The sequence below is a fragment of the Drosophila innubila genome, chromosome X, assembly GCF_004354385.1.
Source record: "Drosophila innubila isolate TH190305 chromosome X, UK_Dinn_1.0, whole genome shotgun sequence".
NCBI classification, from domain to species: Eukaryota; Metazoa; Arthropoda; class Insecta; order Diptera; family Drosophilidae; genus Drosophila; species Drosophila innubila.
In genome coordinates, this window is record NC_047626.1 from 8,424,368 (window position 1) to 8,438,897 (window position 14,530).

General features: G+C 38.0%; 5 protein-coding genes across 5 annotated transcripts; 2 read left to right on the plus strand and 3 right to left on the minus strand.

The window, feature by feature from the left end:
- Nucleotides 1–155: 155 nt before the first annotated feature.
- Nucleotides 156–2,035, plus strand: LOC117793807 (26S proteasome regulatory subunit 6B). The gene is made up of 3 exons (XM_034634229.1): nt 156–317; nt 378–458; nt 816–2,035. The coding sequence occupies exons 1-3, from the start codon at nt 294–296 to the stop codon at nt 1,935–1,937; spliced, it is 1,227 nt and encodes a 408-aa protein (XP_034490120.1). The 5' UTR covers nt 156–293; the 3' UTR covers nt 1,938–2,035.
- A 1,806-nt stretch (nt 2,036–3,841) lies between these two features.
- On the minus strand, nt 3,842–6,226 carry LOC117793799 (signal recognition particle receptor subunit alpha homolog). Its single transcript, XM_034634218.1, has 3 exons — nt 6,020–6,226; nt 5,292–5,960; nt 3,842–5,204 (listed from the first exon to the last, which is right to left on the minus strand). Exons 1-3 carry the CDS (start codon nt 6,134–6,136, stop codon nt 4,083–4,085), a joined length of 1,908 nt encoding a protein of 635 aa, XP_034490109.1. The 5' UTR covers nt 6,137–6,226; the 3' UTR covers nt 3,842–4,082.
- Nucleotides 6,227–7,116: 890 nt separating this feature from the next.
- LOC117793828 (protein transport protein Sec61 gamma-2 subunit) lies at nt 7,117–8,301 on the minus strand. The gene is made up of 2 exons (XM_034634252.1): nt 8,191–8,301; nt 7,117–7,700 (listed from the first exon to the last, which is right to left on the minus strand). The coding sequence occupies exon 2, from the start codon at nt 7,664–7,666 to the stop codon at nt 7,460–7,462; it is 207 nt and encodes a 68-aa protein (XP_034490143.1). The 5' UTR covers nt 7,667–7,700; nt 8,191–8,301; the 3' UTR covers nt 7,117–7,459.
- Nucleotides 8,302–8,693: 392 nt separating this feature from the next.
- On the plus strand, nt 8,694–10,520 carry LOC117793815 (CCR4-NOT transcription complex subunit 9). Its single transcript, XM_034634236.1, has 4 exons — nt 8,694–9,028; nt 9,089–9,658; nt 10,085–10,176; nt 10,280–10,520. The coding sequence occupies exons 1-4, from the start codon at nt 8,960–8,962 to the stop codon at nt 10,464–10,466; spliced, it is 918 nt and encodes a 305-aa protein (XP_034490127.1). The 5' UTR covers nt 8,694–8,959; the 3' UTR covers nt 10,467–10,520.
- Nucleotides 10,521–12,345: 1,825 nt separating this feature from the next.
- LOC117793816 (pyridoxal phosphate phosphatase PHOSPHO2) lies at nt 12,346–13,457 on the minus strand. Its single transcript, XM_034634237.1, has one exon. It carries the CDS (start codon nt 13,258–13,260, stop codon nt 12,364–12,366), a length of 897 nt encoding a protein of 298 aa, XP_034490128.1. The 5' UTR covers nt 13,261–13,457; the 3' UTR covers nt 12,346–12,363.
- Nucleotides 13,458–14,530: the final 1,073 nt, after the last annotated feature.

The window sequence follows — 14,530 nt, forward strand, 5'->3', positions numbered from 1 at the left end:
AATTCTTACAAAAAGGCTTAAAAATTTAAAAGATCTAGCTTAAAACTAAAAATAAATTAGAAAAAAGGTAAAAAAAAATTCGGAATACCTTTTTTCGCAAATTTTCCTATTTCTTACGTACAAGAAATCGAACCAGATCGAAAAATATTACGGGATGGCAACCCTCGCCGTGACGTCTCGGTCAGCTTGTTTTTGACGAGTCATTTTTGCTTCTCTCGCTTACAATTTTTAATATCATCGAGGCAAGCGGCATTTAAACAATACAATTTGCAAAGCAAAGTAATAAATACAAAATGGATATATTGCTGCCCGAAAGAGTAAGTATTGCAAGTGAAAATGATTGAAATAGAAATGCTAAGAATAAATGTTGCTTGCAGGATGAACTTGATTTGAAGCTGAAAGATGCACACAGCTCTTTGGATGAACTGGACATTGATGATTTGTATGTGCGCTATAAGGTAAGCATATATATTTTATATGTATGTACAATATGTACGTAGTTACAGTATGTGTAGCAAATGTGTTGACTAACTACCAAAAATGCACATATTTTCGGGTTAAATTCAATTTAGAATTAAAAACACATATACAGTAAGTCAAGTAACTGTTTTGACAAACATAAAATAAACGTATGTACATATATATGTGTTACTTTTTATTGTTTATTTGGTTTTTAATCATTTATTTTTCATTATATAAAAATTAAAAACAATTATGTGCGCTTTGTGTGCTGTCAACAAAATTACTTGAGCAACTGTTTGTACACTTTCATTCAATTTAAATTTCGTCACAAAAATTGCTTTATTCCTTTGTAGAAATTGCAAAAGACCTTGGAGTTCATTGAGGTGCAGGAAGAGTATATCAAGGATGAGCAGCGCAATCTAAAGAAAGAGTATCTGCATGCCCAGGAGGAGGTGAAACGCATACAGTCGGTGCCGTTGGTAATTGGACAATTCCTTGAGGCTGTTGATCAGAATACGGGAATTGTTGGCTCCACCACCGGCTCCAATTACTATGTGCGCATTCTGTCCACCATTGATAGGGAATTGCTGAAGCCATCGGCATCGGTGGCATTGCATAAGCATAGTAATGCTTTGGTTGATGTGCTGCCTCCGGAGGCGGACAGTTCCATATCCATGTTGCAGCCGGATGAGAAGCCCGATGTTAGCTATGCGGATATTGGTGGCATGGATCTGCAAAAGCAGGAGATCCGTGAAGCTGTTGAACTGCCACTCACACACTTTGAGCTGTACAAACAGATTGGCATTGATCCGCCGCGTGGTGTGCTCATGTACGGTCCACCAGGATGCGGCAAGACCATGTTGGCCAAGGCTGTGGCACATCACACAACAGCATCGTTTATTCGCGTCGTTGGCTCCGAATTTGTGCAGAAGTATCTGGGTGAAGGACCCCGCATGGTCAGAGATGTCTTTCGTCTGGCCAAGGAGAATGCTCCAGCCATCATTTTCATTGATGAAATCGATGCAATTGCCACAAAACGTTTCGATGCCCAAACTGGTGCGGATCGTGAGGTGCAACGTATTCTGCTGGAGCTGCTCAATCAAATGGATGGCTTCGATCAGACCACAAATGTCAAGGTGATCATGGCCACCAATCGTGCCGATACCTTGGATCCAGCTCTGTTGCGTCCTGGTCGCTTGGATCGTAAAATTGAATTCCCGCTGCCGGATCGTCGACAGAAACGTTTGGTCTTCTCCACAATCACATCAAAGATGAACCTCAGCGAGGATGTTGATTTGGAGGAGTTTGTCGCACGGCCGGATAAAATCTCCGGTGCGGATATCAATGCCATTTGCCAGGAGGCGGGCATGCATGCGGTGCGTGAGAATCGTTATATTGTTCTGGCCAAGGACTTTGAGAAGGGTTACAAGAACAACATCAAGAAGGACGAACAGGAGCATGAGTTCTACAAATAGACAGATTTCAAATACATCTAGATTACACATTCTACGCTATCGCTTTTCTTCTCGTTTGTAAACAAAGAAATACACATAACTATCCTTTATAAATCGCATTACCTTTTCTTTATATATATATGGGGGGAAATCTTTGAAAATATACATGTTTCTATCTATCTGACAAATTATAGATAGAAATTTATATTATATACCAATATAATATTTTAATATTCGCAACAAATTTTCTTTTTTATTTAATTGTTTTTCAAGATATCTTGATAAAACTCAACAAATCTCAGTTATATTATGTCCCAAATATTCTGACCAAATTTCATAGAAATCTGTCGACTGTATCATATTCTGCTGTCTTTATTCTCTCTTCTTCTAGCTGCCGCTCCAGGTCTATTTTTTATTATAGCTGGTTTTGGGTATTAAAAATAAAAATCGTATTTGATTTACAATTTTTATTTTTGTCAGTTATATATACAGTTACTTGACGTGCTGTATAGTTAGTCTTGACGTACTGTATAGTTAGTCAAGTAATTGTTTTGACAAAGTTAAAAATTCGCAATTTCTTTTTGCAAATATGAGCGAAAAAAAATAATATTTATTGGATTCAATTAATTTTAAAAACAACAAATTTGTATATGCGTTAGTTATTTTGCCAAAACAGTAAGAGTTAATTTTTTTTAAGAAAATATAATCAAAACATTGTATTTTGATTCTTTTAGCTTGTCAAAGCAGTTACTTGACATACTGTAGATCAGTTGATCTTGCTGTTGTTCTTCTTCTTGCTGATAGTTGGTCATATCATGTGCCGTTTAGATATTCTGGCAGGATATGTTTGCAACTGCTTCCGCCGAATTATTGGCGATAGTTGGAAGCGTTGAAACCAACTGAGGCTCTTGGAGCTTAAAGCTTTTGTTAAGCATCTCCCAAACCAGAGCGAATAAATCGCAGCGGCAGCGGCGCGAATATATAATTACATTGCGTCTTATGAACGTATGCACACCAAAGCGGAGCGAATTCGTTTCGACGGCGAATGTGCAACGTTTTTTTCCAGAACCGCGCATGCAGCGTTTTTTCCGCTTGCCGCCAAGAACGATAAAATTAGATTGCGCAGAAATTTGCTCATGTTCTGCGCTGATGACGTCACATGTGATGCATGTGTTGAATTTTTGCCTTGTTTACATGTTAAATTACTATATTTAGGCTTTTAATACAATATAATTATAATAATATAATACGAGAAGCAGTTTTTAACTTATAATCATTCACTTTTATTGAAAAATATTTATTAAAAATCATCACATGTGACGTTTATGCGTTTAGCTGTTTATGCGCAATGTCTTTTTTCATGGCTGTCATTTGACGAAGACATTTTTGCGAATAAAGAAACCGCGAATAAATTCGCCGCGGTGTGAACACACTTGCGATTTTGGCGCGGAAAACATCACGCGGTTTATTCGCGCCGCTGCCGCTGCGATTTATTCGCTCTGGTTTGGGAGATGCTTAAGGGCAGCAGCGTACGTTAATCATACGCTAACTGTAATTGTAACTCTCAAGCATCTCGCTCTCTCTCACACTTTTGTAACGTATGAAAGAGTAACTCTGTGAGCTTTGGTTCGCGTCCGCTCTAAGCTTTTATCTTTAAAGCAATTGGTGCATAGATCACTGTGTTAGAGCTTGGATTTGTTTCGCAGTTAAGCTTTTATTTATTTGCACAGTAGGGCAATGATAATTATAACTCTACAGTTGGAATAAAAACATAACTTCCTCATTTTAGCAGAGATACTTCAATAAAACTCAATGAAAGCATGTTTATACTTACCGCCACATCATCTCAACATCGATCGTCTTTAACATATAATTGCTATAGAAAAATGGAATCAAGTATACTATTAAACGAAAGCATGCATATATATATTCAACAACAAAATGTAAAAATTGCATTTTATTTTTTTTCAAGCATTATTTATAGAAAAAAATGAATTGAAAAATCTAGTTTAGAGCATTTAGAATTAAGTCCTTGGGTCCGAGGAAACGGGTAACCGGTAACGGGAAATTGTAAACTGTCACCCGACAATTGCTGATTTTCGTTGTAGTTGTAGTTGTAGTTGTTCTCCTAGTGATTAGTGATTAATGATTAAAGATTATCCTTGCTCACTTCATGAGTGAATTGACAACGGCATTCACATTGATGGCTTTGAGGTCCGCATAGGTTTGTCCAGTTCCCACAAAAACTATAGGCTGTCCGGTGATATAAGTCATAGAGATGGCAGCACCAACCTTATCATCGATAGTATCGAATTTGGTTAACACAATGCCATCAATAATATGGGGATTCTCATTCGATGAATAATCGGCGAGGGATTGATTGAATTTCACCAATTGATCGACGGCTTCATTACCGACCAGAGCTTCGCCCACGAAGAGCACCAGGTCGGGATTATTCACCTTGATCAGTTTGGAGAGGGAACGCATTAGGGGCTCATTATCCTGCATACGACCGGCGGTGTCCACCAGCACCACATCCACCTTGGTATCGTGAGCAAACTTGATGGCCTCCATGGCAATGCCAGCCGCATCCTTGCCATAACCCTTCTCATACAGCTGCACCATATGGCGATTGTTATGCTTGTCCGCCGGATGCAGGGCATTCAGATGTCGTGTATGGGTACGCAATTGTTCCACGGCACCAGCGCGGAACGTATCACAAGCGGCAATCAATACATTGAAATCATTCTCGATGAGCCAAAAGCAAATCTTGGCCAGATTCGTGGACTTGCCAACACCATTGACACCGCAAAAGATGATCGTATATGGTTTGCCATTACGCTTCGATTCCAATGCATCACGGATGATGTCAATGCGTCGCTTGGGCGATAGAATCCTCACCAGCGATTGCGTCAGTGCCTCCTTCACCTGGCTGGCAATGCTATCGAAGGTGCCCATCTGTTTGCCCTCCAGTGATGTGGCCACCGAATCGCATAATTTCGCTGCTATTTCCGATGCCACATTTTTCGATATCAAATGATCGCGCATCTTCTCCAGCGCCGGCTGCAAATCCTCTCGTGACATTGTCTTGGCGCCCACTATTCCCTTGAAATATGACAATAATCCGCCAGTTTTTGCCTTTGCCCGTGTCTGTTGTTTCTTTTGTTGCTGTGGTTTTTGCTGCTGCTGATCCTGATCCTCATCGCTGTCATCGCTGTCCTCCACATCGCGATCGGATTCACTCTCCTCATCCAAGTCCGGAATATTGCCCTGCATTGTGCCCACCAGCTGCAAGGAAAAGGGAAAGGATTAAAACCGTAACCTTTATCCGGTATTAACCGATTGAAATTGCTAACCGTAACTTTGGTTACTTACATCATTGTTGATGCTTTGCACCTGAACATCTTCGGGCGCATCCTTGGAACGATCGAGCAGGACGGCATCCTTGGAGTTGCCACCCAGATCCCAGACTCTTGGCTTCTTGCCGGCCTTCTCCTTCTCCTGGGCGCTAATCTTGCTGGGCTTTGTCTCCACAATCGCCTTCTTTGTGGGCGTTAGTTTCTCGCGCAGCTTGCGACGATTCTCCTGGATAATATCATCATTGTTGCGTGGCGGTGATGATGGCTGTGATTTCGTTGCTGGCGGACTCTCCTGTATATTGACACGCTTCTCATTCGCGGACGCTGCTGAGGATTTCTTGTCCTCAATCATGGAGGCAACGGTCTTCTTCGATTTCAGCGACTCGTTAAACGAGCGCATCGTTTTGGGGGCTTTCCCCTGTTTGGCTGATGCCTCCTCGGCGGCGCTGAGTACACTCCGGAACTCCTGCTCGAATTCATAGTCAATGCCGAGTCGTTCCTGGGCAGCAATAGCACCGAATTTCTCTTTAAATGCCAACTGCATCTCGGCCAGAAAGTTGTCCAAATAGTTGAGTTTGATAACCTTTTGGAATACGGCCGCATAAACCAAATCGAGCTCATTGTCCAGCTTGAATTGCACCGCCAGATGATCCTCCTCAAAATACTTGGACTCTGTATTACGCTCCTATAACAATTATTCATATTTAAACAACAATAACAAAACAATTTGTTCCCCTCACTTGCCTCCAATATGACGCCACGTATTAAGCTATTTATGCACGAGGCAAAGTTTTTGCCGGATTCATTTGAATTCCAAAGCACAACGCCGCCTTTTGTGAACACGACCACAAAGTCCAACATTTTATTAATTCACTAAATACCTATCAAATCCTACGCGCAACAAAACACGACCACAAAATTCAGTCAACAAAAATATACAAATCAGTTCCACGTCACGAGCACTGTTGCCAACTTAGCCATTTTGTAGCTAGTTCTGGCTATTTTTAAAGTTCATTTGCTGGACAAATTTGAAAATTGCTATTAGCCAGAAAATCTGGCTATTTTCAATATATATTCTCCGCTGTTTGTCTGTTAATTTTTTTTTGCAAAGCTGTGCAAAAGTGTAAAAAACGAAACAATTTTAAATGCTTTTCGGCTGGAAACAGCCAGGCTATCGCTTCCCCTAAAAACTTGACAGCACTGGTGTGGAAACACTGTTTTAGCCCCAAATGTTGCCACCCATTAAAATTTCCTGGTCTGGCAGCTGTACCATTTTAGGTAAAATGAAAAAAATGGTATACATTCTTTTTAATTTTGAACCTAGAATTTTTATAATTATTGCAATATTTTTTTTAGAATATTGTCGATTTTTGATTTTTTTTTTTCAGAATTATATTTGTAACTTCTCTCCCTTTGAGGTGGCGAACTCAAATCGGATAGTTTCCAGCCTATAAAAAGTTGACAGCACTGCTGTTGTCACAAAATTTAATCTCGCAGGCGAATTTGAAATACTCTTGCAAGCGACAAATAATAAAAAAAATAAAATGCACTTTATACTTTGTATAAAATTTGCTGAAACAAATGTTCGATCTGATCTGACTGAATCAACAACTAAATTAAAAGTGAACAAGAAATAAAAAGACGCTTAAGAAAAACAATATTATATTCAAAGGCCAAACTGCATCAAGAATTTGCAATGCCTCCAATATAATATAGTGTTATCTGATTAGATCAACTAAGCAAACACACTTGAGCAAGAGTATTTTTGTAGGTGTCAAACTGCATTACAAAATTGTCATACCCTAATAAAAATAAACTACATACATTAATAAAGAAATTCATTTAACAATTTCAATAGTTTTTCGGATGTTTTTTATTATGACGCTTATTAACTAACGTTCATGTTGTGTGAATGGAATTTTGAACATTATTGCAATACATTTCACATACATGAAAATTTTGTTACAAAAAAGATGACATTCGTTGAATGTACCATTGTGAATGGGGGGTAGGGGGAGTAACTATACAAAAAAAAATTAGTATATTTAATCTATATAATGTTCGGCGCGAAAGCAAAAAGAATTAATATTCTAGAATCTAGATAAAAAGGGTGATGATTATTAATTATTGTTCTCTCAAATTCCGGCGCCTCTGCCTGTCTCCAGTGAGCATTATTATATAGTTTTACGATCCCACAATGATGTTGTTGATGGGAATGTGTATCAGCTTGACGAAGAATCCAATGAATCCCATGATGCAGAAACCAATAGCCGTGGCAATGGCAATCTTTTGGAACTCCTTGCGATCGGGCTTCGTGCAGCGTTTAACGAGACGAATTGAATCCTTGGCGAAAAGGCGTCCAGGCTCGGCGAATTTAACAACTTTGTCCATGGCTGTCGATTGATGTGATAAATAAAACGTTGAGCTGCAATCAAAAGATAAACATTTAGTTGGCAACTGTTATACTGTTATACATATATATGTAGGTTAACAGCACTTTCACACAATCACAACAACACACGACGACAACGTCAATGTTAACGTCAACGAAGACGCTGACGACGTGGCAAATAAAAACGACGTCGACGTCACAGGTGAAATTTCGGCAAATCTGTATAGCCGCATATCAACTGATATTTTAAATATATATATTAAACTAAACTTTATAACTATTTATTGTCTTTTTGTCAACTTTTATTTGATTTTATTTTATTAATTGTCATCGGTTTAGCTACGCAAGCAGCACATTGCACTTGTTGTTGCAGCGCCGCCAGCGCCGAAAATTGCAAATTCCCTTCAGATGCATTTAAACGCTTTATTAAGCCCACACATTTCATTAATTACAATAAATTTTTAAGTTTAAACAAACTAACTAAATATTTGAGAAGTAACAAAAATGAATTGAGCACACGCACCTCCGCTTACTTTGAAAATTTCCACACGAATGAACAGTTCGTATAAATCACGTAGACTGCTACGACACGAATTTGTTTTGACAACTGTCCACGTCAAATTGTCAAAAAGCAGAGTTGCACTGAGCACAGTGCTGCCAGACTGGCGTATGTTAGTGTCAGTTATCTCGAGAGGTGTTGATATTTTGAAAAAAATATCAATATCGATAATATTTCGATTTAAATATTTTCACTTGATATTGGAAGAAAAAAATCAATATTATCGATAATATCAATATGAAGACGCGACTGCAAATTAGTCGTAATTCCACTCGATTTTTACTATTTTAGTGCAACGCTTGAACTTTAATGAAGTGCAATTAATTATGTAAAAATTGGATTTTGCCTTCATGTTTCAGGAAGAACAAAAATTTTACCAAAATTTTGATAGCCGACAGAAAAATTATAGCTAAAACATATTTATCGATATATATCGGTATTTTTGAACAACCCTAATCAGCTGATGCCACGGCTAGAGCCGACATCTTATTTTTCGTTCGGCATTTTGATTGTCTAATTTCTACGATATTTCGCCGTTTAACGCCCCAGCAAAGCAAATTACTAGGAATTTTGGATAATTGCAAGGTATTATTGTACACGTTGCGCAGGCGTAAGTTGTACATTTGCTGCGCGCTGAAAAGTTCACGCAAATCAAAAGTGGGCAGCTAAACTTTTACGGTACATTGCAAAGCTTTAAACTTTGTTGTTGTTGTATGTTTACAAGCAATAAGAGATGAGTGCACAGCCAAGTCCCTGCATGAATCCCCAACAACAACAACAGCAGCCGAGCGAGCAGGAGAAGGTAAGCTTTAATATTGTGCGTGTGTGTGCGAGTGTGACATGTAATATGTTTTGATTTTAGGTTTATCAATGGATAAATGAGCTCGCTCATCCGGATACACGAGAGACAGCTTTGCTGGAACTGAGCAAGAAACGTGAAACGGATTTGGCGCCAATGCTGTGGAACAGCTTTGGCACAGCATGTGCCTTGCTGCAGGAGATTGTCAACATATATCCATCGATAATGCCGCCCACACTGACGGCACATCAATCGAATCGCGTTTGCAACGCATTGGCGCTGCTGCAGTGCGTCGCATCGCATCCGGAGACACGTACCGCCTTCTTGCAAGCACAGATTCCACTGTATTTATATCCATTCTTATCAACCATATCGAAAACACGACCATTCGAATATCTACGCTTGACCAGTTTGGGCGTTATTGGTGCTTTGGTCAAGACCGATGAACAGGAAGTAATTACATTTCTGCTCACCACGGAAATTGTGCCACTTTGCCTCACCATTATGGACAGTGGATCGGAGCTGAGCAAAACTGTTGCCACCTTTATCATACAAAAGATATTGCTCGATGAATCGGGTTTGTCATACATTTGTCAAACGTACGAGCGTTTCTCCCATGTTGCCATCACACTGGTAAGTTAAATCATGGTGCAATTACTACAAGGTGACGTACTGCAATGTATAATGGCAAGGTGAATTTATCAATGTACTGATCGTGATCATGGTGAAATTTTTTTTTGTGGTACTACGTCACTTTGGTAAATTCACCTCGAGTCAAGCTTAAGCCAAGGTTACCACACATTTAACAAAAAAATAAATAAAGTTTTAGTTGGAAAGCCACGACTACGCTATACCCTGTGCGCACCCTGTATTTGATTTTATTTTAATATGTCAGATTAATTTCTTGACTAGCTAATCTTAGCACAGCTTTGCGATAAAGGCATACCCAATTAACAATTTAAACTAAATGATCCAATGAAAATGTGGCAACCTTGGCTTAGGCTTTAATTTCTGCAAAGCTCGCTCTCAACTCTCAATCCTCTCTCTTTGTTTGTCAAGGGCAAAATGGTCATTCAGCTGGCAAAGGATCCCTGTGCGCGCCTCTTGAAACATGTTGTACGTTGTTATCTGCGCCTCTCTGACAACACACGGTCAGTGTCACTCCCTATCTCTTTCTCTCTCACGCACTTGCAATGCTTTTTTTATTAACATTGATGTACATGTTGTTCTCCCTTTCTATGTTGTGTGTTACAGTGCTCGCAAAGCACTCGGACAGTGCCTGCCAGATCAATTGCGTGATGGCACATTCACACAGTGCCTGCAAGATGACAAATCCACAAAGCAATGGCTACAAATGCTAATCAAAAATTTGGAATTGGGCGCCACACAGCAACCGGGCGCTGATCCCCGCCAGATTGGTATGTCCCCGTTGGGCTCCTAGACGTACAATAACCCACCAAAAGAAAAAAAACTAAAAAGAAAAATCGGAAAAAATACCAATCATCCTTTTCTACTGCCCAGACTCTGAAATATAGAGATAAAGATTTGTTTAGTTATCAATTTAGCGTTATCATCAAGAAATATTCCCTCATTATCAACGCTAGTAGTGATTATGATCTTAGGTTCTAAGAACTTTGTTAATTCGAATGCAAATGCAATGCAAATTGGAGCTTTTTATTATGCCACAAGCTCACAAGAACAACAAAAATACTAACCACAAAAAATATACAACATTTACAAAACGTCTTTAAGGTATTTAGTCTAAGGTAATTGTTTAATTACTCCTAACTAAATATATGCATATAATATTAATTGATTATAATAAAGCAAAATGTCAAATTCAATAAGTGAATATGGTTTCTATTACGTAAAACCCTAAATTTTTGTCCTTCGACAAAATGTACCACTTTGTACACTTACTTACAACACTTACCATATTGCATACAAAGTGTACCATTTTGCTTGTTGAGGTACAACGTATACAAAACGTACCATTTTTCTAGGAAGTAGGGGACACCTATACAAAATGTACCATTTCTCATACCAGTGCACCAAATGTGAATTTAAAAAATAAATTGTTCTGCTAGAAACTGCGCACTATGAAAAAATTATTGCGGTACTATTACTTTTGTTTTGTTAATTAACACATCATAATAAAATTTGCAGATTAGTTAGAGTAGTCTGCCAGCTGTCTTTTTATAACGTGTTATTTAATCAATTTTTTAACGATTACTTGTTAAGTTCAGCGCTTATGTTTTCGCACTTTAATTAGACGAATGAAAACTCATTGTTTGTATTTTAGGCTTTTTCAATTGCAACGTTTTAATACATTTATTATGGACACATACTCGTAATACATGTATATACAAACAATATAATATTAATTACAACATTACAAATACACATTTAATAAAGATCTACTTAGCAACAGCTGCGAGCACAAAATATACCAACACCGATCCATTCAAATATATGTATAGTATTTCTTGTACATCATATATATAGTAATATTAAATAGTCGTGTGTGTTGTGCTTGTGCATTAATATATATACATAAATACATTGAGAATCATTATGCATATATAATTGAATATATAGTAGTATAAACATTGATCACATCAAAGGTTTATCATCATATCGATCATTATTATTATGATTATTATTATAAATGCTCTCAGATTTTTTTCATGGACAACAATGTGAGAGGATACAACTTCTACAACTTTTTCCTCGCGTGTTGTTGTTTTTTTTTACATTCTATATACATACTATGTATAACTTGAGTTTACATATATAATTGCATGTGTGTGTGTGTGTGTAGCAGAGCTCTAAAAAATTGCAATCATTTTTTTTATTTAGCAATCAATAATTGAGCTAATGATTTGATTGCAGAATGAAGTTCTTTCAATCATAATAAATGCAACATTTTTCATTTCATATGATTGCAATCAAACTGATTTCAATCTATTGCTTTAAATTGATTGCAGATTGAAATCGGTTAAATCTTAATAAATGTAACATTTTTGATTGACAATTTGTTTAAAAATCATTGGATTGCAATCAAATGTATTTCAATCAATTGCTTTAAATTGATTGCAGATTAAAATCAGTTTAATCTTAATAAATCTAACATTTTAGATTGACAAATTCGTTTAAAAATCATGTGATTGCAATCAAACTGATTTCAATCAATTGCTTTAAATTGATTGCAGATTGAAATCAGTTCAATCTTAATACAAACATTTTTGATTGACAATTCATATACATGAAATCAAAGTTTGATTGCAATCATTTACAGCTCTCATGTGTGTTGTAGATAATTTGGATATTTTGAAGATTTACTGCTGGCGATCGACGGGAGCGGCGATTGCCGATGCCCGTCTGGCCATTTCAGCCTTACAATTGGCATCCACATTGAGGGACAGGGATTGGGCATCCTGTGAAACAGGCGGAGGAGGTCCTTGCAGTTGTGGCAAGGAGCACATTTGATCCAAAAGCTCAAAACCGCTGCGCCAAATGATGAGATTAGCCCGCAACTTCAATTTGTTGCGATTCTTAATCAAATGCTTCTCCATGGCAAATCCTTGGCGTGCACAGGCAAAGTCACAGGCACGTTGACGCAAAACGGGACAAATATCATTGTTGCCATCGCCGACATAGAAGACATGATCATATCGGATATTGAAACGTAAATCCTGTTCAATAACAAAATGCTCGAGGACACGTCCCTTGCATAAATTGCTCGCACTCAGTTTGCAATCCGTTTGCTGATGATACGGTCGGACCAAAAGTTGTCCCTGTGCATCAAATTCAGCGGGATTGGTAAAGATTGCATTGAAGCAATCGGACAAATTGTGGGCACGCAGCCATTCATCAATGAATATGCTATTCGAATCACTGATGATGATCAAATCAAATTGCAGCTTCTTATGCAGATGCTTAATGAGCCGCACAAATCCGGGCACCTCGGGTATGCAACGGATTGTGTCGCGTATCCGCGACTCCGGTACTTGTTGCGCATGCAACAAACGAAACACCTCCGCCATGTATTCCGTCCAGCAATCGTTCTCCATCAGCTCGTTGAGCGCACTCGACTGCACCAGCTCATTGGGCAGCATGTCCCGCACCACAGTGTCCGTATTTTGCGATACAATTGTGTGATCGAAATCGAAGGCGGCCAAGCGACGACGCTGCTGTTTGCCGAGCCCACCACAATTTGTTGTTGTCGATGACATTCTCGTTTTTATTATTATTATTGATGTTATTGTTACTTGCTAAATTGGTATCCCAAATGCGTATATTGGATACAACACCCACTGCTGGGGCAGCACCAGCACCGTTTTTTTTCTCTTTATCTTTGCTGCTGCACTTCTCTGCTGCTTCTGTATGTATGTATGCAGTAGTGCTGCCAACTTGTTTCAATAGTCATGTTGCAACACAAAACGGGCAGGCAGGCAGACTTGGTTCGCGCATATAAGCCCATTTTCAAATTGTGATCAACTTCCAAAATGTATCAAAATATTTTCTAGAAAGCAGTGTGGCAGCCCTGGAAATACAAATGCAGTGATGCTTCTAAGCATCGATATATTTTGAATTTTTTTTTTTAGTTTTCTTTAACAATTGGGCAAATTAACAATATAAAAAAAATATATATTTTTCGAAATTATGAGCGCTAGCAGTTTGTTGTACCTTAGAAGGAAACATTGTGAAACTAAGTTTAGTTTAACTAAATCCAAAGACTCGACAAAATTCTAGCAACAATTGTGCAACAATTTTCAAAAGTCTAGCTTCAAAATTGAGAAAAAAAAAAAACATTTAAAACATTTCGACGCGCGATTCTGAGAGTTGGCAGGTTGTTCGCAGTTTTATAGAATAGAAAGGTTGCCAGACCTTCAAACTATCGTTATTATTTTCTACGATTCAATTGGATGTTTTGCTTCCAGAAACTCTCTATAATGTTGGCAACAGTAGGCATAACCGGGACGGTCGACCTTCGCGGTCAATTTTTAGAGGCGCACGCGTTGCCGATGCTGCCAGGCTGTTCGCACTATTTTTTTTCCTTTAAAAAGTTGGCAGCACTGCGCCCAACAAGAAAAGCGCTAAGAAAGTTGTCAGCACTGATAAAAACTGCCTTTAATTTAACAAATTCAATTAAACTTTGCAATAAATTATAATTTAATGAAATTTTAAAATTCGAAATTGGATAAAATAAAGATGAACATTTTGATAAAGGTTTAAAATTAGTCCCAAGGAGAGAGAAATTACAATTGTAAATTTAAAAATCATAATCAAAAAATTGACAAAAAACTAACAAAAATTCTGCAAAGTTTAAAAAAAATATTAAGCTTTAAAATTAAAGGTCCGTATCGAGAAGATTAGAAAATGTTCTGCTAGGTCTAAACTCCATATAAAAATTTTAGTGCCATAAAGGGAAGAAGACGAATTTGATAACCTTCCATAGAAAACTTTTCGCCGGCGAAAATTTTTGGTCTACTCGAAACTGGC